The 24,983-nt window shown below is 43.5% G+C and overlaps 2 protein-coding genes across 13 annotated transcripts in view; one reads left to right on the top strand and one right to left on the bottom strand.

Annotated features, from left to right (window-relative positions):
- PIGN (phosphatidylinositol glycan anchor biosynthesis class N) overlaps positions 1-23,268 on the bottom strand; it is a 397,785-nt gene extending 374,517 nt beyond the window's left edge. For 2 of the 3 annotated variants that reach the window (XM_033935002.1, XM_033935003.1), the window contains exons 1-3: positions 23,038-23,268; positions 9,591-9,672; positions 3,399-3,659 (exon numbers count right to left, since the gene is read on the bottom strand). In XM_033935002.1, the coding sequence (XP_033790893.1) occupies positions 3,399-3,625 (227 nt within the window). In that variant the 5' untranslated portion in view covers positions 3,626-3,659; positions 9,591-9,672; positions 23,038-23,268. Of the gene's footprint in view, positions 1-3,398; positions 3,660-9,590; positions 9,673-23,037 lie in introns of those variants that run through there. The other variant, XM_033935005.1, reaches the window with a different exon arrangement.
- A 144-nt stretch (positions 23,269-23,412) lies between these two features.
- RELCH (RAB11 binding and LisH domain, coiled-coil and HEAT repeat containing) overlaps positions 23,413-24,983 on the top strand; it is a 403,047-nt gene continuing 401,476 nt past the window's right edge. For 3 of the 10 annotated variants that reach the window (XM_033935000.1, XM_033934998.1, XM_033934996.1), the window contains exon 1: positions 23,436-24,071. In XM_033935000.1, coding sequence (XP_033790891.1) covers positions 23,573-24,071 — 499 coding nt within the window. In that variant the 5' untranslated portion in view covers positions 23,436-23,572. Of the gene's footprint in view, positions 24,072-24,983 lie in introns of all 10 variants that reach the window. The other 7 variants (XM_033934997.1, XM_033934992.1, XR_004538477.1 and 4 more) reach the window with 6 other exon arrangements.

Below are 24,983 nucleotides of genomic sequence, written 5' to 3'. Positions count from 1 at the left end.
TTTGATGCCATATTAAGCTCCGATATCGTAGATACAGGAAGCAAAATTAATATTTGTAGCTTAATTAACCTTTTATTAAGCCTATTAAGCTACTCAGTCACCCGACCATCCGGCTGCGCATCCAAGCCACGCCCCCAACTTACAATTTTTGAACTTCCCACAGGTGTTTGCAGTGGCACCTAGGGAAATGCTTAAAAGATATTTTTTGGAAGTTTTAATAATCCCTTTTCACATGTTTATTATCTACCGACCAGAAGACAACAAGATCAGCAAACTCCTAATCAAAACCAAGAGGAAGAACAGTTAGATATTTTGGTTACACTGGAGACTTCTGATAAAGAGGCAGCCAAACCCTCGACTTTAGTGGTAACAGTGGCACTTTTGCCAAACAAAATGTAGATCTTGAAAATGTTCTTCAAGAATAGGCATAAAGATTCAAATAGCATAAGGAATTTTTAAGATTCAAATATTTCCTGATGTATCTCGTGATACTCAAAAGAAGAGGCGTCAATTTTTACTTTTGAAATATGGAGTTACTTTGATAGGAGGAACTTTTTATTTGAGATACCCATGTAAATGCATAGTGGAGTATATGTGTTCTTTGAACCTTTCCAATTAACAACTTTCTTATCCCTGAAACGCCTCAAGGGAGATCGAAGTTTGAGCTCTAAAGAATAATTTAGCGATTTCTCGGTTCAGGTGTCAGATGATTTTTCCTTTTGTTCTCTAGAGCGATCTAGAAAGTTCTTTGTTTGAAACCTAGAATGATTAGTCAATTATTTCTTTATACTTTATATTTCCTTTTTAAGTAATTATGTGATTGAATCACTCTTTTCTGTACAAGAAGTAAATGCTTGGTAAATAATTGAAATTTAATAAATAAATAAAAATACACTTATTATTCTTCAAAAATAGGAACTAATGTACCATCTTCAGACGAATTAGCTTACCTAATATTTTTGCTCAAAATTGCAAAAACTGAGACAAACTTTCACTAGTATATTTATGTTGAGCAAGTCTTGAAAAATATATTTAATATTTAAGCCACCTTGGATAAAGGCGGATTAAAATCTTTTTAAATAATTAAAATCATTGATCCATAAGTGATGTTTTCTTCAGATATTGCTTGTCAGGCTGACCCAATATGGAATGAGTTTAGAATTCCAGGCTGGGAAGAATTCAATAAGCTATACAATAAATATGTAAAATCTTATTGTTCTTTAGACAATTGCCCTCCAGCGATTTTAAAATTAGCTCCTTTAAAATTCAGAAATGATGTGTTTAATTGGATTACATTATTATTGCAGAATCGAGAATTCCCAGTGAACTTAGGACATATACTAATTACACCTATAACTGAGAATCCAAAAGAATCTTTAGCCCTTGTTAACAATTACAGACCAATTGCAGCTATTCCTTTCTTTATTAAAATAATGGAGGGCCTAGTGAGTATTGAATTAAGAGGCTATCTTGAAAAATTATCAATTCTACATACAGCCCAACCACGATTTCCCTCTTTTCACATTACAGAAATGGTACTAATGTTATTACTAGATCAGCTTTACAAGTTGTTTAGTATAGTAAGTACTGCATTTGATCTTGATGGCCACGAGATTCTAGTGAGATGTCTTGATGCAATCAGAAAATCAGGACAAGTTTTTCAATGGTTCAAAGGTTTTCTGGAGAGCCGCACTTACCAGGTTCGCATAGATGAACAGTATTCATTTAAATGAAAAAATGAATGTGGAGTGCCACAGGGCTCACCTCTTTCTAAACTAAACTAAACTAAACCTTAGGTTTGTATACCGCATCATCTCCGCAAGCGCAGAGCTCGGCACGGTTTACAGAGGTTAGGAGGAAAAGGAAACTACAAAGATGGATATGGGAGAGGGAATAAGAAGATAGGGAGGGAACAGGGTACTAGAGAACGAGGGGTGATTATATTTTTGAAAAGAGCCAAGTTTTCAGATGTTTACGGAAGGATTGGAAGGAGCTAACATTTCTGAGCGGGGATGGGAGGTTGTTCCAGAGTTCTCCTACCTTGTTTAATCTTTATCTAGCTTCTTTAGGATCTAGATTATCCTCCTTTAGATTTAAACTTTACAGCTATGTGGATGACATAATAATTGTAGTCCCTATCATAGCTTTATCATCAGAAACTTTACAACTCATATCTTCTATAATATTGAGAGTAAGCTTATGGATGAAGGATTTTAGACTTAAACTCAACCCATACAAAACAAAAATCTTCTTGACCTCATCCACCAATAAAATTAAAAAGGACACTTTAAAATTGAATGGTACTACATATTCTATTATGCTAGCTTTAAAAATTCTAGAGATTCACTTAGACTGAAATCTATCACATGATGCCCAAATCAATGTTTTAGTCAAGAAAAGTTACTTTGAACAATTGGGGCTTTTTTGGACTTTTTCTCCTTTAGACTTCTGGTACAATCATTGATTTTAAGCTCCCTTGACTACTGCAATATTATCTGTCTAGCCTCCAGTAAAAAGAATATTAAAAAGATGCAAATTATTCAGAACACAGCAGTTTGGTTAATCTTTTGAAAAACTTTGATCATGTAACAAAATATTATCAGATATTACATTGGCTTCCAGTTGAGGCAAGAATAACATTCAAGCTAGGCTGTACTTGCTATAAAACATTGTTTGGCCTTATACTCAATTGCCTTAATGATCACTTTAAATTTGCCGACATGTTAGATTATTTGCAATTCCCACTCTAAAAGGCTGTATATACAAACAATTCTTTCACAGAACTTTATCCTTTCAGGTTGATTGTGGGATAAGAATTTTTGTCCTTTGATAACAAATTCTTGCTCTTATCTATCTTTTAGAAAAATATTAAAGACATAACCCCACCCCCTTTTACAAAACCGTAGCACAGTTTTTAGTGCCAGCCACGGTAGTAACAGCTCCAAAGCTCATAGAATTCCTATGAGCGCTGGAGCTGTTACCGCCATGGTCACCATTAAAAACCATGCTACGGTTTTGTAAAAAAAGGAGGGGGGTATTTATTTGATAATTTTTTCTGAATAGGTTGTAATTCACTGCGTTATGTAGTCTCTTACTCTTTGTTAACTGCATTGAACTGAGAGGTAACTGCAGTATATAAACGAATTGTTATTTTATGCTTTCCTGAGCAGAAGAATAATGCTTTCTTGTTCAGGACTGTAACAAATAAATCTACCTAAGCTAGAATCCATTCAAGGAAATCCTGCTTACCATCTCCTTGACTAGAGGTCACGTGTGAGTCTAAGTCTTCATATATCCAATCTGTCAAGATGTTTTTAAACTACATATGGGACAAACTTCTGAAATCTGTACTGTATCTAGGAAAACAAGCAAACAAAAGTTGTGTTTGGTTGACAAACCTGAGATAAGGTGCTCTGGAATTGCCATGCTCATCTAATTCATAAAAAACGTCTGCTCGCAGTCCATCAGCTACAAAAAGCACTAGTCGCTTGGCTGGAGGCTGTAATTGTGTATGCTGAGGTGTCATACCATGTACCAAAGGAGATGTAAAGTATATATCAAAAATAGAAGCAAAGAATACAAAATGTACCAGCAGACCAACAAAAAAGAAAGCTGGCAAATTCATGGCAGACAGTGGGTTCTTCGTTTCCTAGGCAAAACTATGAAAATAAACAAACATAAAAAAAACAGACATTAGGTTAAAGTGAAAGTGATTTGTGCAACATTTTGACCACATTTTCTTCTTTCAAATTAATATTAAAAAACAGCTAAACCATAGCCTGTATTAACAAGATCTATCTTATCAAGCCTCTTCTAAGATCACGCCAGCTAGATACAAGTTTCTGCCTTCAAACTAGACTTAACCTCCATACTGACTTTGGATTTGGTTTTAGATTTGATCAGTCAGTTTTTCAAATCTGAACTAAAGCTAAGTTACATACTGGTACAGTAGGAAATGTCCCTGTTTACTAACCTGCAGTACAACAGTGTATTCTTGTACTATTCTTCACTGTAGGGAAATTTAGCACTGCATTCACTAATCTACAGTACAAGTTAACGAACCCTGCAGTAAATTTATATTTGTATTATTGCAGAAAGAACATATCTTAACAAAGCTGCAGCTGGGGACAAGCTATCAGGCCCTACGTCAGGTATACCACCAACTTAAAAATAATTTTCCTACCCCCTCCATCCCAAAATATTAAGAACATGTAAGCAGCTGGGCTCTCTCTCTCTAAACATGCAGAAGAAAGAACTTCATGGTACAATTATTCCAAGGTACAGACTAGGGGAAGGCTCTAAGACAACTTCAGTGCATTAAAATATTCCTTGTGGCATTGTCTTTCCAAATTCCCTAATCATGAGTTAATAAACTGCTGAGAAACAGTACTTTAAAAGACCCAAGATTATTTTAAGAAAACGAGAAAGGTCCTTGACTGAAACGGGAAAATGTTGATTTCAACAATTTCAATATTGCTGTACAAATACTATTCACAAAAGAAAGCAAAACATATAACAATACCACTACTTTCAAAAACGTTTTGCTATAACGAAACCAAAGAATGGGAAACTTCACACTTTTGCCCTGCAGGGACTCGGCTTGACCTCTCTTAGGCTCTGCAGTGACTACTCAACTGCACTTTGCAAAGTTGCTATTTAAAGGTTCAAGAAGAGATTTCTTCCCTGAAAGACAAGCCCCCTGTGGTCCCCCAGCCCTGGAGGTATCAGAAGAGACTAAGTACGTGGCTCCTGCGGCACATTGTACATGGACGCTCCTCAGCCAGCCATTCAGCACAAAACTGGCATGATATAGGGGTAGAAAGGGCCTGAGGACTCCATCCCAACTGATTTTAATTAAAATCGAGAAGTTTTGGAGGCAGGTAGAGGTTTTTTAAATAAAATCTGGAAATCCAAGATGGCCACCTTGGAGTGATTTTGAGTCCAAAAACAGCATAGGGAAGCTATACCAAAGTCAAGAAAATTATCTTTTTAAAGGGGTTTTGATAGCCTCCGTCTGTTTCCTCAGGCGTGCCAAATGAGGCACCTGAGTGATTGGTTCCGGGGGACCAGCCATTTTTCGGCTACTTCTTCTGAGCTGACACTCTGCTACCCATATCACTTCAGCTATTTAATGCATACCTTACATCTTCCAAGGGGACCACCACCAGTTGGAAATATTTTATTTCAACCGCTGCGACGGGTGTGGAGGCGTTTATGTAGACAGTTAAAGATAAATCCAATAGCCACAGCTTACCTGCCTTTCATAGATAATAACGACTTTTCACCTGGGACGTCAAGATTTCCGACATCGGTGTGGAGAACCTCTAATCTACAATATATTTCACAGGTGGTAACAGCACAGGGAACGGTGCCACCCTTCACTGTGATGCAGACTGAATATAACTGGACTCCTAGGGACTGGTTGGCATACGCACAGATGACATCTTATATTCGATCCATACCGTCGGCAGGACTCACAAATCATAGTCAGGAAGCTATTTCGGAAGCGCTATGCCTGACGGCCCAGACCCAAATTCCGTTGAAATTCCATCTACGTTTTTTACGAGAAAGCTTGGAGCCCATTTCTTATGACAATTATGCAGCCCGATGGTCAGGGGATGTACCATGTGAGGTGACTGGACAGCACATTCAGCAGGGTCTTAAAGCAATCTTTAAAGTAACACGTCAAGTGACCCTAATTGAATTGAATTATAAATTCTACTTACGTCTTTACAGATCACCAGCTTACTTATATCGTGCAAAAATTAGTGCTACTGACACGTGTGCTAAATGTGCTCAACCAAGAGCATCATTGGGTCACCAATTTTGGACATGCCCCTTGGTACAGGGCTTTTGGATACAGTTGCAACAGCATATCACCTCAATGTGGCACCATGGTTATGTTAATTGCCCGGAATTGTTATTTACAATGGACTCAATTCCCCGGGTGTCCCCGAAAGGTTTTAGAGGTTTTATGGCTCGGACATTCCTCTTGGGAAAGAAAACAATATTACATTGTTGGATTACATCGGATCCGCCGACAGTGTCACTCTGGAGAATCCTGATGATTCGTCAAGCATCAATGGAACGACTATCTATGACATCACTGGACACTCCTACAGGACGTACATTTTGTTCCGTTTGGGAACCCTTTTGGCTGACATTGACTCATAAAGCTCGAAGTAACCTATTGAACCCGTAATAACTTGATAGTCAGAGGATGGAATTTTGTTATTTAAGGATGTTGGGGGGGAGGGGGGATGGGGACAGGGGGGAGGAGGGAGGGGGGATGATTCAAGTTTGAAAAGGATGTATACTGTTCTTTCTGTTTTATTATAAAACTCAATAAACATTTAAACATTAAAGGGGTGTTGAAGTGGGGGACCCTGTGTCTGGCCCTAGAAACCCCTAAAACTGGACAATTTTCCTCATAGACTGCAATAGCCTGTAATCACACAACTGTGCTGGTGCCTGCCTATTTCAGCTTAACCTTTAGCTAGAATTAAAGATTCTGCACATCCAAATGCTATCTTCAGGCTGCAGCCAGACTGAGACCTCAACCTCAACCCCTAAAAGACCACGTGTTACGACAGGGGGGAGATAAAATGCAGCTGGTGCTCGTTAAAACCCTCAGACCGCCACAGTGCTAAACAGACTGCGTGCAAGCTCCTGATAAATCAGGGATGCGAGCTCATTTCTAGGGGAATGGACCTTGAGCTCCAAAATGTTAGTGCAGGCTAGCTACACAGGGAACCAAATGGCTGTCCTGCTAGCTGCAGACTACTGCTGCGAGAGTCTGCATCCTCTCCCAAGCAGAGCTGTCCCAGAATAACTGGAGTCCTCTGGGCAACAAAACCTCAAAATTAGGAGACCCCCCCAAAAAAAAATTCACTAGAGCCAACCAAATGGCACGCAGTTCCAGTCTCTTGAACGACCACTTCTTCTGAGAAGGTGTCCACCACCCCTGAATTGATCTGCGGTTGCAATGGGCGTTATAACTACCCAGGAAGCAATCCAAAGAGGCATGCCCTTTGTGAGGGACTGAGGATGGAGCAACCAATTCAAGCTGGCTCGAGCTCCAGAGTCCAGGGCAGACACTTCTGCAACTCGTCTACCTATGGAAACTAGCGTGAGAGCAATGTGTCCCGGAGAGGTCTCATTGCCTAAGGAACCACATCTATTGTGGCTGTCATGGACCCTAGGACTTGAAGATAGTCCCACGCCGACAGAGCTGACTTAGCCAAGAGACAAGAAATCTCAGAACACAGCTTCTGTCTGCATGCTTCTGGTAGATAAACTCGGCTGGCAGCCGTGTTGAACAAGACTCCCAGGTACTCCAGAGTTTGAGTCAGCGTCAAATTGCTCTTTTGATAATCTACAATCCAACCCAGATCTTTCAAGACTCAGATCACCTGATCTACTGTACGCTGACCCTCAGACAACGAGAGGGCTTTGATCAGCCAATTGCCCAGGTAGGAATGCAGTCTGGAAAGGCAAGCGCACATGACAAAAAGCGCCGCCGAGGCAACTTTGACTCCCAAAGCCACTGCCTCAAAATGTTTACCAAGTACTATATCCACTATGTGGTCCTGCATATCCTTGAGCACCTTCGCTCAGAAGGGAGGTGTGCCTAGTGACCTGAGCCACTAAAGAATCCACTCAAGGCTGACTAAAGAGTTGCTGACACTCCTGTGCCATAGGATATATACGGGACATGGCTCAAACTACCTTGAGAGTCCCCTCCGGAGAGTCCCACTGCTCTGAAACCAGGATATTAATATCCAAGATGACAGGGAAAAGGCAGAAGACTGAGCTCTCACATCACATATAAGAGAGGAGGAAATAGAAAGAGCTGGCTCAGTGACTAAATTCAACACATGTAGAGACTCTGCAATAAGATCCAGAAGGGCAGTGGACTGAAACAAGCGCAAAGCTGTGGGATCATATCCCTTGGCTCTAAAGCTAAAGCAAGATCCATAAAGCCAACATACATTCCTGAGTCCCCATCCATAGGAAGAGCATCCCCCCAAAATAAGGGATCCACAAACTGGTCATCATCATCATTATCTCCAGTAGAAAGATCTCCCAAGCCCTGAACAGCAGCAGACTGAGAAGAGCCCTACGAGGCAACACCGCGAAGACACAAGTCAGAGGCGCAGAGAGGCTGCATAGGAGAAGCACGGCTCTCATGAAAGGTATTCCACACAAATTTCAGAAAGTCCAAGTCCTCAGGGCCTTGGCACGAGGAGTCAACCTTTGATGTCTCTAGCTTGCACTTCTTGAGCTGCGGGGAATTTACATCGAAGCAAACTGAACTGTCTGGATTTCCAGGCTCTGAAAATAGAGAAGGCTGCCCATTTAGTCACCTGCCTAAGGGGAGAAGAAATTAAGGTGGCAGTTCCTGTCTTTCTGGACCATGCTAGCGCGACCCTCTCCAGCCTCCTTGCGGCTGCCTTCTAAAATGGCTGCCGCGACCTCTCACAGCAGCTCACGGTACAAGAAATGCTGCGAGCAGCTGCGGAAAGTCATGGCAGCCATTTTAGAAGGCATCTGCATGGAGATAGGAGCGAGAGAAAGATTAGAGACCTGGAATATCTCAAACTCCTTTCTCTACCCATTGCAGCTCTTTGTAAATCTTGGGTCAAATTTTTAGGATAAACTGACTCTTTGCTTTGAAAAGGTTGCCGACCCCTGAGACCACTAAAAAAGGTATTTCCTTGTTTCCTTTGATTTTTTTTTTGTTTGTTTTATTTGTTTTATATTCAGTAGAATCTGTTATCCGGCACACACAGAGATTGGTGAATGCCAGATAACTATTTTTCTGGTTGCCTGAGAGTTAGTTTATAAAACAGTACTGTGTAAGGAGTGTCTGCCAGATCTCAATTCCCTTCTTCCCGCCCTGAAGCACCAGCACGGCAGTGGTTGTGAGCCACAACCCCTCCTCCCTCAAGCCCCGAAGCAGCAGAAGTAGGCGGCGATTGAAAGTGACACGTCAGAGGAAAGGCCCTGCAGGGTCTGGCCGTGAGCAGTCTGTTTTGAGTGCTGCTTCCTGCTATTAGCTGCCACTTCGGAAAGGAGGGAGGGAGGGAGTGAAGGGGTTCGCGTATTAGGACTGCTGCCTGCATCTGTTGCTTTGGGGCTTAAGGGGGGGGGGGTTGTGGCTCAGGACTGCTGTTGCACTGGTGCTTCAGGTCAGGAGAGAGGTGGAGTTCATGGCTCAGGACTGCCGTCACTTCTAGTGCATTGCGGCCTGAGGGAGGGGGGGTTTGCAGTTCAAGACCGCTACTGGTGCTTCGAGGGACATTTTTTCTACTGGTGATATTTTGCCAGTTGGTTAACAGAGATTCTACAGTATTATCTTGGAAAGTGGACTAACGGCCACCACACCATTTTAAGGTAGTCCCGAAGGAGAATTAAAAAAAAAAACAAAAAAGAAAAAAAAAACTGAAAGCACTTACTATGATCACATATAAGCCACAATTCTCAAGGTACTAATGACAGAGGATCAAGAAAACTAAAACCTTCTTTATCACGATCATGTAAAATGTGGGATCTTAAAGAAACTAATAAATCATGGAAACTGAAATTACCTGCAGTCTTCAAAGGTACTAATGATGAAGAATGAAGGAAACTGAAACTTCCATTCTCATAATCCATAAGGAACTGTGGTCCCTACAGGTACCAATGACAAAGAATCACAGTGAAAATAAAGACAGTGAAATTGAGGTAGTAGCTTTTCTCACTGCACAAATAATTCTTATGTCAAAAAAGAGGGGTAAAGTAGCTGCTTTTATTAAATCATCCTAATACGAATTGTGAAACTAAAGTATTAACTCATATGCATGCATGATCTCACAGAAAATATCCAAAATCAATACTAGGCAAGGGCAGGATGAATCTCAGCAAACCCCACAGACGTTCCAATAAGGATAAACAAGTCTGTATTTCTGGGTTCTTTCATTGATCCATCACCTCCTTCTCAATTGCTTTAAATAATTATGAAAAAATTTTAACAAAACTTACAGCCTGTTTTACAAAGTCGCGCTAGTGGCTGCCGTGCGGCAACAGCCCCGGAGCCCTTTAAATCTCTATGGGCTTTGGGGCCGTTACCGTGCAGCTTTGTAAAACAGGCCCTTAGTCATTCAAATATGATCTCAATGTAGACTTTTGCAGTAAGAAATAATTTCAAAAGGAACTTATCTTAGGAATGTTGTGCAAACAATTTCCGCAACTTCGTGAACATTGTACAGGTTCACTGTATCTCCGACAGGGCCCGTTTCGCTTTACATAAGCTTTTTCAAGGGTCAAATCAATTCAACGGGGAACTTCTGCAGATAAGTCAAAACAAGTCTAAATAAAAAAGCTCACAATAGTTTCATGAGCTACATTTGTTATATTAGAATGCCTCTGGACTTACTGTTTGTGGAATTCTGCTCCCCAAAAACGCCAATGTGCACACTCTAAAATTGCACACTGGCATTTTTGGGGAGCAGAATTCCACAAACAGTAAGTCCGGAGGCATTCTAATATAACAAATGTAGTTCACAAAACTATTGTGGGCTTTTTTTATTTAGACTAGTTTTGTCTTATCTACAGATGTTCTCCGTTGAATTGATTTGACCCATGAAAAAGCTTTTGTAAAGCGAAACGGGTCCCGTCGGGGATACAGTGAACCTTTACCATGTTTACGAAGTTGCGGGAATTGTTTGCATTGAGATTATATTTGAATGGCTAAGGTCTCCTTTTACGAAACTGTGATAGCAGTTTCTAGCGCGGGGAGCAGCGCTGAATGGCCTGTGCTGCTCCCGATGCAGTGCGGGAGCAGTACGGGCCATTCAGCTCATCTCTCCATGCTAGAAACTGCTATCGCAGTTTTGTAAAAGAGGGGGTATGTTTTGTTAAAAAATGTTTTCATAATTATTTAAAGCAATTGAGAAGGAGGTGATAGATCAATAAAAGAACCCAGAAATACAGGCTTGTATATCCTTATTGGAGCGTCTGTAGGGTTTGCTGAGATTCGTCCCTCCCTTGCCTAGTATTGCTTTTGGATATTTTCTGCGAGATCATACATGCATATGAGTTATTAGTCATAATTAGATCTCCTTATCCAGTTGTTTTGAGTTATAGAAACTGAAGTATTAACCATAAATAAGATGGCTAAAGTAATAAGAATATTAGGAGTTCATTTTGATCACACCATTTCACTATTACCTCAGGTCAACTTTTTAATAAAAAACAGTCTGTTGGTCTTTTCTGGAAACCTAGAAGGATTAGAAAGTACTTTGATAATTATCAATTCCGCCTATTAGTATAATCTTTAGTTTTGTCTCAACTGGACTATTGCAATGCCACCTTTTTGGATTGCCCTTAATTTATAAAAACCAACAACAAACAAACTCCAAACGTTACAGAATGCAGCCATTAGATTAATCTTCAGATTGAAGAAAAGCAATAAGATTACATCTTATTTATGTGAATTACACTGGCTTCCTATAGAAGGGAGAATACTTTATAAATTCTATTGTATTCTATTTAAAATATGGTTTGGAGAAACTCCTGATGCCACATCTTGTTAAATTTTTTTTAATAACCAATCTTTGAACCTAAGAAACAATGACACTTTTCGGTATCCAGTTATTAGGAACATTAGATACAATAGAACTTTTAACTCTACTTGGGCATTTCAAGCAGCAAAACTGTGGAAAGCATTACCAACTAATATTAAACAACAATCTAATTTTAAATGTTTCAAAAAAGAACTAAAGATCTCTCTATTTCAAGAATTTGTTACTAATAATTCCTAATCTTGTACAATCCCACTTTATTCCGGGACCAGTGGGTTATTTCCCTCCACCTGCCAGGATTTTGTAGGAAGCCTTTCAGACTTAAACCCCTCCCCCTCATCACTGGGCCAGTATCCCAGCTCCTAAGTCTTTCTTTCTACAAGTCAGGCTGTAACATAGTAGATGATGGCAGATAAAGATCCGAATGGTCTATCCAGTCTGCCCAACCTTACCCATTCTTTACATTACTGATTTAAATTTTCCTTCTTCTTAGCTACTTCTGTAGGTGCTTATCTTTTCTGCTCGTGTTTAATTTTGCGTATTTTCAGTATTTGTGTTTGCGGTTTTTGCCCTCGTGCTGTGGAGGTTCCCTGCGGGGACATCATTAATTGAGGGAGATTGCAAATCTTTTGGAAAAAGTCTGCTTCTAGGTGTTTCCCTGCTTGTCAGTAAGCCCCCTGAACAGCCTGCACATCATATCGGGGCTCAAGGACCGTTCCCTTAGGAGCTTGCTCATTCCAGGTTCGTCTGCTAGTGGACAGAGCGCAGGCTGAGCAGTTCTGTTGAAGTGCGACTGGGATCGGAGCCAGACTGCGTTCCTCCGTCAAAGCATCTGCATGGCGTACCCAAGGGTGTCGGAGGTCTCAGGCTGTGGTGGTCAAGCCGGTGGGGCAGTCAGAAGTTTTTTAATCCAGATTTCCAGTTTTGAGGCAAAGGATCTCCTTGAGTTGTTTTCAGCTCTGTCTGCAGTGTTTCCTATTCAGCACAGGTCAGTGAGTGCAGGCCGACAGCATGAATCAGCAATTTTGGAGGTCTTAAAAATGGGGTTTTGGGTGGTTTCCCTGCATGCCCTACCTCTCTTCACCTTAACTCTCAAAATCTCAGTTTTTTTAGGATTCCTGTGATTTTCCAGGGCTATTTTTTTTTTGTAATTATATTTATTAGCAATTGCAACACCGACTGAACAACCAAAAATAGTACAAAGAACATCATAAATAACTGAAATATAGAACAACAAGCGTTGAAAGAAGGAACACAGTCAAGTTAGCTGGTATGAATCCCAAACCAGCCCCAGTCACGCTGCAATTGATACATTTTCAAATAGAAACCACATCCATTCAATCTCAAAAATCCCTACAGGCAACCACCATCCTTAGCACAACAAACACTTCCCACTCATCCAAGCACACTCACTCAACCACCCAGCCACACACACAGCTATCTGTGCACCATGTCGTAACATCCCCTAAAAGTCAGCTAGTCAGGGGAGTCACCGGGACATAAAAGCAGTATATCCTTCCAAAGGGATATATAGCACAAATGCGCTACCTGCCCCTTCTTTGGAGTCCGCTGTATTTCATATCGGTTCACCTTGTCAGATACCCAGTATTGCAACAAAAGCTTTTTTGCCACCAAGACAGCCATGTAAAGGACTTTCCGTTGAGGGAATGAAAGCCCTGCCTCCAACACTCTTCGTTGATCCCCCAGCAATAACATACCATAATTCCATGGGACATCGCAGTGTACGATCCACTCCAAAAAAGGAAGCACTTAGAGCCACAGGTCAGATACGGGACATTCCAAAAAAATGGTGAACAAGGGTCCCCGGAGACCAGTTACACTTAGAACAAATATCCCTATCCCATAGCCCCCTGCACCCGTGAGATATAGGCCCTATGAAATATCTTAAATTGCATCTCTCGAAAATCTGTTGAGCCTCCCATAGTATGAACATGAGTAAAGAGATCAAGAAAGTATTTCCAATCATAGGGTGCAGCCAGCTCCTCCTGCCAAATAGAAGCCAATCTGTCCACAGAGCCAAGAGGAAAAGCATTTTTCAGAAGTTGATACCAAGTGGAAAGTTTATTCATGGCAGGTATCACCTGAAAAAATTGAGTATCCAGCAGACCACAAAGTCAAGTATCCCCCCATTTCTGTTGTAGGAACATATAATGGTTACGGACCTGTAGATAGGCCCAAAAGTGTGTGTTAGGCAGATTCCACTGATTTTGCAGTTGAGTAAACGTAGGGAACTGGCCACCCCCGACATCCACAAGATCCATCAGTGACCGACAGCCCCTCTGCTCCCACTGTCGAAACCAGGAGTGGCCCATCCCCGGATGAATATTGACATTGTCAAGCAACTGCAGCAAAAGGGAAGCGTCTGGTACCTTCCCCTGCCTCCACCATTGCCAAGCTAAGCGGGCTGGCATCAAAAAGGCAATTTTAGCTCCCCCCTCAAAAAAATGACAGAAGATGGCAGATGAAGATGAGAGGAACGAGTGAGGGGAACAACACGATGCCACCCATCCCCCCTAGGCGAGCATATGAAATGGTTTGTCCATCCCTCATGAATAAATCGGAAAAGGGTCGCTACATTATATAGTTGAATATCATGGAGGTTCAAGCCTCCTCTTGACCTATCCACGGCCAGTTTGGTATAGCTAATATGAGCACATTTATGATGCCTCCCGGGCTATTTTTAATCAAAATCGGCACCCGTAGTGACCATACTAAATTTTTCCCGATTTGAATTAAAGTATATTTTTCATTTCCAAGCTTCGTTTTTGCATGAAAACTGCATAGATGGCCTTCCCAAGGCTGGATGGAATGGATTCTTGTCTCTTTTGCGGTGGATGGCTGTCAGATGTGTAGCCGTGTTCCACACACGCTGCAGCCCGTGAGGACCCTGGGGAGTGCAGATCAGTGTAGAGCCCCAGATTTTGGGGAGAATCCCACTGTGCACCAATTTTGTTAAGCTTGCACACCTTGCTGTTTTGATCTCGGAATCTCTTCAGGAATTGAAGCTACAGGCTGAGCAGCCACCCACTGCAGAATCTTCCTTCATGAGTGACCAGAGGCCACAATCTTTCTCCTTCCCTTCTCATTCTGACCTCGTGCGGATTCTTAGACATCTGGGAGACTCCTGAGGGTCCCTTGGAAATGTGATTGTGCTATGGCACAGCTGTATCCTATGACAGATGCCTCTAACAAGCGCTTTGCTTTCCTGCCGGTGGATTCCTCAGCGGCGCAGGTCACCAAGCGCACTTCTCTCTTCAGTGATGATAGAGTGGTCCTGAAGGATTTTCAGCACAGATGTGTGGATTTTATCCATAAGTGTCCATTTGATTTGGATGCTGCAGAAGTGAAGGTAGATCCCACAGTCAAAAGTAAGACTTTGTTAGTAATGTACATAATTCAATGTCATTTATCTTCTTTTATTTTCCTTACTATATTCTATCGGAGCTTCAGCCATGCCATTTGGTCACCACACATTTTTCATGGTTGCCAAATATTTCTTTATGGCTATGGCTTCTTCACTAGCCCCACACTATATTCTTATTTTTCTCATGTTTTTGTATTTTATATTTTTTATCAAACTCTTAAAGTGCTATATGCAAACATCAATAACTTAGTATTTTTATTTAAAACCTTATCTTAATTATTACCTTTGCTTTTTTCTTTTATCACATCGGGAAGGGACCTGTCACATCGACATGTTTCACCGTTAGGCTGCTTCAAGAAAAGTCCTCCCTTTTCAAACTTATCTGTACCATCCCGATCCACATAGCTTTTGTTGAGATAAGACTTTTCTTGAAGCAGCCTAATGGCAAAACATGTCGATGTGACAGGTCCCTTTCCGATGTGATAAAAGAAAAAAGTTTTGCCTTTCTGACCACCTATTTGTTCTAGAAGTCCTGCCCGCACAGGGAGGCCAGCTTCTAAGGCAAACATTTCCAGGTGAATTTGTATGGCCATTTCTGCGGCTTAAATGGCGGCCAGAGGGAAGCCCCCCATCGAGGTGTGAGCTCATTCAACCAGGTGTTTTGTCCTCTTGGGCAGAGTCATCGGTTATTTCTCTGGATGAGATTTGCAGAGCCTCTACCTGGTTCTCCTTCAAAAATTCACCAAGTTCAATAGGATTGATGTAGCAGCTAAGCAGGATGCTGCTTTTGGTGCCTGTTTTGGCAGCGGGCTCATCAGTCTCACCCTGAATTCTCAGGACTGCTCTGTTACGGCCCCACTAGTTACAGAATAAAGTGGGATTGTACAAGATCAAAAGATTAGGTTCTTACCTTCACTAATTTTCTTTCTTGTAAATCCACATTTTATTCCGGGAACTCGCCCTATTCTTGGTAGATTTGCTGATTGTCTGCCTTTGCAAGTACTGGTAAGCTGGATTTGTTTTCACAACTAGCCTTTATAAGAGTATCATCTGAATGGATCCCTGGTTAGGGCGCCCCCTTCTGTCAATGCATGCTGTTTCTATTGTAGCAGTGTTTTCATTCAGGTTACTGTTTGATATCCTTATTTAATTATGTTTAATTTTTGATGTTTTGCATTTCTAATTGTGATTAGAATACACTTACGTGTCGGGGAGTGTTCCCGTTCCCCTCTCTTGTTATTATCCTCTACAGATATTCCTGTATTGGTGGAGTTATGCTGTTTTATGGTGCATTTCAAAAAGTAATGAAGTCAGCGTTGTTTGATAAATTCATTTCCTAAATGTGGATATTACTGTTAACAAAATTTTACATTGAACATATTTAAGAAACTTGTTATATTTTAATTATTTGTATTGTATTCTGCCGATTGTCCAGTTTTCTTTTGTGTAAACCGCCTAGAAATTGTTTGATTATGTCGGTACTAGTGTTTAAGCCCGTTACATTAACGGGTACTAGAATAGATGTGTCTATCTGTCTTTCTTTCTGTCTCTCTCTCTCTCTTTGGCTGCTGTCTGTTTCTTTCTTTCTGTGTCTCTCCTTGACCACTGTCTGTCTGTCTTTCTGTCTCTCTCTCCCCTTGGCCACTGTCTGTCTTTCTGTCTCTTTCTCTCCTTGGCCGCTGTCTGTCTTTCTGTCTCTCTCTCTCTCCTTGGCCGCTGTCTATGTGTCTGTCTTTCTGTCTCTCTATCTCTTTGGTAGCTGTCTGTGTGTCTGTCTGTGTGTCTCTCTCCTGGCCACTGGCCGCTGTCTTTCTGTCTCTCTCTCTCCTTGGCCGCTGTCTGTGTGTCTTTCTGTCTCTTTCTCTCACTCTTGTTGGCCGCTGTCTGTCTTTCTGTCTCTCTCCTTGGCCGCTGTCTGTCTTTCTGTCTCTTTCTCTCTCCCTGGCTGCAATCTGTGTGTGTGTCTGTCTTTCCGTCTCGTTCTCTCCTTGGCCAATGTCTATGTATCTGTCTCTTTCTCTCTCTCTTGTTGGCCGCTGTCTTTCTGTCTCTTTCTCTCCTTGGCCGCTGTCTGTGTCTGTCTGTCTTTCTGTCTCTTTCTCTCTCCTTGGCCGCTGTCTGTGTGTCTGTCTGTCTCTTTCCCTCCCTCCTGTTCCCCGCCTGCACCCCGCTCCCCTTCCTTTGCCCTCCCCCTCCCCTAGACCAGCCCACCCCCATCCTCTCTCTGCGGCAGCACCACCAGCCTCCAGCACCATGGCAGTGAATAAACAGATCTCATCCTCGACCTGCCCAACGAACTCAAATTCAGAGGTAAGGGGTGTTGGTTTACCACCGGGCGGACAGAGAGCACGGCTTCTACGAGATGCAATGGTGCTCTGACCCAGAGGGGAGAATGGAGGCAGAGAAGACTGTGTGATGAGGAAGTGGCAGTGGTTGTGGCCTTCCCTCCCCAAGCTCCATAGCTCGGTCACCACCGCCTCCTTCTCTCTCCTTAGCTCCGAACGTGCGCACGCACCGCAAATCGAACACGGCCATGGAGTCAGAAACCACCGCGGCAGGGATCACAAAATTGTAAGTGCGCATGCAATACTGGCAGTGGTGAGGCATGAGGGGGAGGGGTTTAAGTCTCTGAAATTCTGAGGCTTCCTACAAAGTCCTGGCGGCTGGAGGGCAATAACGCACTGGTCCCAGAATAAAGTGTGGATTTACAAGAAAGAAGATTAGCAAAGGTAAGAACCTAATCTTTCAATATTGTAATACTTATTTTTAATTTGTATCACCATAATTACTTATGTAAACCACTGAGAACTTCATAGAGGTATTGGCGGTATACAAATAAAGATTGTATTGTATTGTATAACAGGCCACAATTAGAGGCATTCAAAGATGATTACTTCAAGTTACTGCTGTTTGTACATTTGGAGATCACATATCAGGACACTTTTTTCATTTTGGCCCCTATGTTGTGGAACAGTTTGCCACCTGATCTTTGAGCAGAACAAACTTTGCCTCATTTTTTGTAAGTGGTTAAAAGCTTACTTATTTAATCAGGTGTTTGGGTTCCCCTAAACATATGATGGGTGTGTGGGTTCTGTCTTGCGCTGGAGTTCCTTTCTTTCTAACTTGTTTTTATTGGAAATGTATAACACTGGGTTTGCTATGGTATTTAGGCAGTAAACTGTACATCACTGCTAAATCGTTAAGGGATTTAGGTAATGCAAATAAGAAAAGTAAAAACATTCTGAAAATTTGAGGGACTGTAGAGTGAATGGAAATTTATGATTCAATAAACTATATGAAAACACTACTTCCAAACCTACTAAAAATTCAGTTTATTAATGACTTGATATTGAAAGAGCAAACTGATGCCCCCTCCCTCCTGCCATATCATCTCCACCTCACCCACACGAGAGAAAATTGGCAGGAGGGATGGAAGGAAGGAAGGGCCCTTGCCCCTTCATCCTGAAAAAAATAAGGCAGGAGGGATGCCCACTCCCTCCTGCCACCAGATGCTCCACAAAACACCACCCCCACTCCCTGACCCCCCCCCCCCCCATACCTTTGGTTGACATTGGGAGCTGGAGGAAAGCATGGTCCCTCCAGCTACAAGGTCTGCCCATTGAAAATGATAGGCCTTCCCCGCCCCGGTGCACCATGTGATGCACGGGAAGGAGTCTAAGGCTCCTCCCTCTGTATCCCATGTGATGCATGGTCCTGATTTGCTCAGATGTCAGATCTTAGTGTGCATCCCATGCGATACAGAAGGAGGAACCTAAGTCCCTGATTGGCTCAGATGCCTAAGGTTTCTCCCAAGGGACCCTTGATTCTGAGTGAGCAAAGATGGAAAGATCTGCAAGGGAATTGGATCTCTGGCATGCACCTGAAGAAGAAGGGAGTACCAAGGTTGTCTGGGCCACTGAAAAGCTATTAGGATCATAGTTGTTGACTGTCTTGAGTTTAACTACGTCATGAGAATGAGAGGGATTGGAGGAAATGCATACAGGAGCTTGTCTGTCCAGTCCAGAAGAAAAGCATCTGCTTCCAGGTGTTGAGGAAAATACTGCATGGAACAGTATTGAGCAAATTTGTGATTGTGGGGGAGAGGCAAACAGATCTATCTAAGGAGCTCTCCATAGTGAAAAAACATGGCGCAATACCAGGCAGGCAGCCTTGTGCGTCACTCTGCCACTACAGAGGCAGCCTCATCCAGCGAGGGAGGGCGCCAGAATTAAAATAAGGTAACCGGGGGGGGGGGGGGGGGGAGAAGGGTAGGGCTGCCGAATTAAAAATAGGTACGAGGGGAAAGAGAGGCCGGGGCTTGCCTGACCTGCTGAATTAAAAATAGGGAGGAAGGAAGGAGGCTGGGGCCTGCCTGCCTGGGGGGAGGCTTGGGGGGGTGCCTGTCCTCTGTTCCTAGCTGGGGGGAGGAGGCTTGCCTGCTTTGTCCCTACCTACCTGCCTGTCACTAGGCCTGCCTGCCTTGTGCTCTGTCCCGGCCTACTACTAGACCACCACAGGGGGGACAGGGTACAAAGCCTGGCAAGGAGTGTGGGGTTGGGTGCAGAGCCTGGCAGGGAGAATTTGGTTCAGAATGTTTTTTTTCTTGTTCTCCTCCTCTAAATCTAGGGTGCGTCTTATGGGCATGTGTGCCTTATGGAGTGAAAAATACGGTAGTAAAGAATACATTAAAAAAAAAAAAAAAGATTTGAGATGGAGTCAGAAAAATGGAAGCAAGCTGAGTATGAAAAATCAGTGTCAAAGATGGATGAAGAGCAAAAAGTGAAACAGGAGAAAAAAGAAAGAGCAAATGGATAAGGAGGCCATGGAAACAGCATAGCGCATAGACACCAAGTAAAGCGCATCCAGAGACTGGTAACAAGATGATCAAATAAAATCACCAGACAACAAAGGTAGCAAAAATGATTTTATTTTCCATTTAGTGTTGTATTTATATTTTGCTGTTCAGGAAGAAATCTGCCGTGAACAGACAAGGTAGTTGGTGGGTATGTCTACAAAACTTGCTTTTGTACGTTTTTCGCGTGGACATTTTTATTTTTGAAAATGGGCAAAAAAGGTAGATAGGACAGGGCCAAAACTTATACCTTGCTCATTTTCAAAAATAAAAGATAGCTGATTGGCAGCTTTGAAAATGGACATTTTACCTGCTGGGTTTGTGGACGTTTTGCACAAAACATCCAGCCTCAGACTTGGGCACATTTTTGATTATACCCCTCTATCTTTTTTTCCCATGTGCGACAAAGATCGGTGTTCTGATAGGGATGAAGTCGAGATACCATACTGATTCTTGTATCCTGCAAATGTCGACTAGGAATCATTGCGGCTTACATATTAGAAAAGATACAGAGGTATAGACTTCATACGCATGAATACGTTACAGCAGGTCACTGAAGTGAATAGATGAATTTTCAGTGCCTTCCTGAATTGGAAGTATGTGGTAAGACATATGGTATTACAGCTATAGGCCTGTAGTTCTCTAAATTGCACTGGCTGGTGTCATGGACCCAAGTAGGAAGATATTTGTCAGCTCTAATCCAGCTCTTTTGGACCCAAACGGCTCCGGCTTAAAAATTAGTGAAGACCACTAGACTAACTGAAGCACTGCCAACATGCATAGAACTCACCACTCCTACATCAGGACACAGCAGTAAAACTGCTCTGTCACACTTCACACGGCAGCAACAATTACAACAGCATTTATATTCCACTTAGGGTTACCAGACGGGGTCCCGGTCAGACTTTCCAAATCAAGGTAGTTTTGTCCAGGTTTTAGAAAGCCCCGAGCTCCAGACGCATCTGGAGGGCATTTGAGCATGCACAGATGATGTCACACACATCTGCATGTGCTCCAGGCTCTCAAGACGCATCAGGAGCTTGTCAGGAAAGAAGAGAGGAGGACTGTGGGAGGTGGAACTGAAAGGTGAACTGGGAAGGGCTGGGCAGAAGGGGCGGGGTCATGTGTCCAGATTTTTGCTGCCTGAAAAATGGTAAGTAACCCTAATTTCATTACATATTAAAATTTTAGTTCGTGGAGGAACTGCTCCTTTGTATGTATATGTGTGTGTAGGGGAGGGTCCTGGCACCACCATATATACCCAAGTAGAGGCCAACACAGAACCTAAACACCCCCAAGTTCTACTGAACTGGGAAACCCAGAACAGGAGCAATCCAGAGGATGAATACCAGGAGTCTGATGGAGATGGAGCATACTGGCTGATCAAAACGCTTACCATCTTGTACAACGGCTGTTCAAAAAGTGTAAGACCTTAATTTTTCTTGTATAAACAAATAAAGCTAGGGAGGCATGGTTTGGTGCACATATGTGGGCGACTCTAATGCACATGCTTGAATTTTTCCTGCCTACAAAAGCTGTCAGTCGCCGGCAGACTACCGATGAGTGAGGAAGTGTAAGTGAGCGCTGTCGGATTTTCGTTTTTGACAAAATGACAAAAAAAGTTTAACTCTACTACATTAAATTTTGTGTAAAGCTTGGCGATTCCCAAGTGGAAACAATCCGCAAGATTCAACAGGCCTTCGGGGATGAAGCAATGGGCACCACACAGATAAAGAAGTAGTACAATCAGTTCAGAGATGACCACACATCAATGGAGAGTGAAGTACATTCTGGTAGGCCCTCAACATCCAGAAATGAGATCTTCATTGAACAAGTGAGGACCCTGGTGATGCAGGATCATTGAATCACGATCAGAGAACTTGCAGATGAGGCAAGCATCAGCATTGGATCCGTTCATTCAATTTTGACTGAGAATTGGGCTTCAGAATGTCAGCGAAGTTCGTGCCAAAGCCGTTTGGAGATCACACAGGACATGCTAAAGACTGTGAACAGTAATCCCAACTTCCTCAGCACAGTGATCACTGGCAATGAGTCCTGGGTTTATGGGTATGACCCAGAAACCACGTTGATCTCATCATAATGGAAGCATTCAACATCCCCAAGGCCAAAAAAAGCAAAGCAGGTTCGCAGCAATGTCAAAGTCATGCTGATCGTCTTCTTTGACTCCAGTTGCCTGGTCATCACGAGTACTCACCACACAGCACAACCATCACCAAGAGGTTCTGCGTTGCCTTCGTAACGCTGTGCAACACAAACGGCTGGACCTGTGGGCAACAGGCAATTGGCAGTTCCATCACGATAATGCACCTGCCCATTCTTCACATTTGATACGGAATTTCCAACACACTACACATCAGTGATTCCTCAGGCTCCCTACTCTCCCAACATGGCACCGTGTGACTTCTGGTTTTTCTCCAAGCTGAAAATGCCCCTGAAAGGGACCAGATTTCAGTGAAGAGAAGACATCATGCAGAATGCAATGGACCAGTTGCAAGCAATCTCAAAGAGGCGTTCCAGCGCTGCTTCTAACCGTGGCAGAACAGTTGGAAGAAGTGTGTGTGGCAGCTCAAGGGGACTACTTTGAAGGAGATTTGTATAAGATTGTTGTATCTGAATGCGAGTATTTTTTAATGAATAAAGGTCTGATGCTTTTTGAACGGCCTTCGTGTAACAGAGCTCATTTTAATGCTCTCGTCTCTATCTCCATCTCTACCTGCTGGTAGAAAATAATATCCCACACTTCTCTAAATTAATCTGTTGATGGTGACAAGGAACTAAGAATTTGCGGTGGCCTACGGATCATACCCTTATTCATAGGTTTCACACTTGTGATAAGGCTATCTTATCACAAACCTCAGGCAGCTATAGTTGCACACTTCTTTTTCTCCAAAAAGGCATGTGAGTAGAATAATATATTTGCAGACGGGTAATGCTTCCAGATCGAACCAGAAGTGGACGACAAGAACCACCCCACCCCAGCAGGAATCTTTATTCTAGGAGGCTAACTACATAACCCCATACAAAAAAAATAGTGATTACAGTATCATTTTATTCTAATCCCACTGCATGCAAAAAGCAGACTTCTCAACATCTAGCACGCGACAGGATAAACTCAACAAATCAAGTTAGTTCTCGGTTCGCTCCTCGGCACGTGCACAGCATCCTTCCACTCTCCCACTGAAGCATTAAAAGCAGAGCGGACTTCAAGCACTCACCCCGGGTATCGAGTGTGCACCTTCCCACGTTCCAACCGTCACTCACGGCGCGCGGCAGTAAAACGACCCCAGTAGCCACACACTCGAGGCTCTTCCGGGCACCTGACCTCGTGCCCTAATCCGAAGCAAGATGGGAAATGTAGTTTGTTTTATTTAAGAAACTAGGAAAAGGTCATAGCGCTCGGGAGACTAGCCAGAGCAAGGTTTTACAACTTTAACAGCCTTTGGTAACGACTCAATAAGCTCTTCCCGATGCTTACGTAACGAAAACGTTCACACCACCTGATCTGGGGGGTGTTTTTTGCGCGTTCCAATTTCTTTTCTCAGGCGCTCCACAATCGCCATGGCAACGTGGGCGGGGCGCGAGCGATTGACAGCGGCACCTGCACTCTCGCGAGAGCTCGTGGCTCCGCGGAAGCCGTAGCCGGCGTGTCTCTGGGCTGTCAGGAGTGTAGCTACAGTGGGCGGTGGCGGCTGCTGAGTGTTTTTCCTTTCGCCGTCTGCGCCCAGCCCGCGGGGGGCGTCCCTGATAAAAATGGCGGCGGGCGGCGGAGTGAACCCCTTTCTGAGTGACTCCGAGGAAGAGCCGCAGTCGCAGGCGGACAGCAGCGGTGGGGCGGAGGAGGAAGAGGAGGAGGCGGCGGCGGCGGCGGCGGGGGGGTCTCGGCCGGTGCAGGCTCTGTCGCCGCCGCTGTTGGAGGTAACGGCGGCGGCTGCGATGCAGGGCCCGAGGTTGACCCTGGGCGACGGAGCGGCTGCGGATCCCCCCCGGGTGCCGCTGGACGCGCTGGCGGCGCAGCTGCTGCGGGATCAGTACCTGCTGACGGCGCTGGAGTTGCACACCGAGCTGCAGGAGTGCGGCCGCGAGCTGCCCCGCCTCCGCGACTATTTCTCCAACCCGGGGAACTTCGAGAGGCTGCAGGTCTGCGGCAGCACCCCGCCCGGGGCAGCGCCGCAAATCGCCGGACCCGGAGCTGTCCTGGCCGGAACCTACCGAGAGCCTGGAGTCGCGGCTGGAGCTGGTGGCACCCTCAGTAAGTGTCATGGGATGCTGGTGCTGGCAGAGAGCCGGGGTGGGGAGGGGGCATAAATCGTGGCTTAAAGAAAGAGAACGTGAGGGTATCTGAAGACCCGCCCGGACCTCGCACCGTCCTCCTGCTGCTGGCAGGCACCATGGAGCAGGTGTGCCCACGAATTTTAGAAGTGTAGATTGCTAAATGCTTATAACCCACTTCCTGTTAATCTACTGTGATCGTGCCTTTTCTTCTGCTTATATTTTCGGTGTTTTTCCTGGAGTCCTTTTTATTTTCTCCTGCTCAGCAAGACAAAGACTTTTTTTTTTTTTTTTTTTGTATTCCTGTATTTTTAATTGGGGTTTTGTAAGGGTGGGATACAGTGCCCTTGCTTTGGTAAGTGATGGGTGGCTGCAGCTTCTAGAGGCATTGCATCCAAGTTTCCACTGTGGTTTTTTGCACCTAATGCATTGCTTTTTATATGTGTACAGTATATTTACTAAATAGTATATCTTGCAGCAGGAGAGCGGGGGAGTACTGCAGAAAAGGCAGTGTTGATCTATCTTTGTTCTAAAATTGCAATAACTAATACACAAGTGGTTTGGAGCATCTGCAGGGTTTTAAGCAGTAGACTTTTCTTTCATGTACTTTAACACTGAAAAGCTATAATTTCTGTCCTCTAAGAGGAGGGTGTAAGGACAGGAATTCATTCAAACCCAGATGGTGTAAAATTGCCATTAAAATCCTGTGGGTCCCAATTTTTAAATGATGATCAGTGTTCAAACAGCTTTGCATGCAAATGAGGTTCATGGAATCCTGTGGAAATCCCATCTGATCAGTCATTGGAGAAAGCGCAAATGTGCAGAATAGTCCAAGGAAAGAGGCATGAATATGCCCATGCCCATGAGGGTCAATCATAAGCATGCTTTATAG

This window comes from Geotrypetes seraphini, chromosome 2, assembly GCF_902459505.1.
Source record: "Geotrypetes seraphini chromosome 2, aGeoSer1.1, whole genome shotgun sequence".
Lineage (NCBI taxonomy): Eukaryota > Metazoa > Chordata > Amphibia > Gymnophiona > Dermophiidae > Geotrypetes > Geotrypetes seraphini.
The sequence above is the reverse complement of the archived record's forward strand: the minus strand, read 5'-3'. Positions and strand labels throughout refer to the sequence as shown.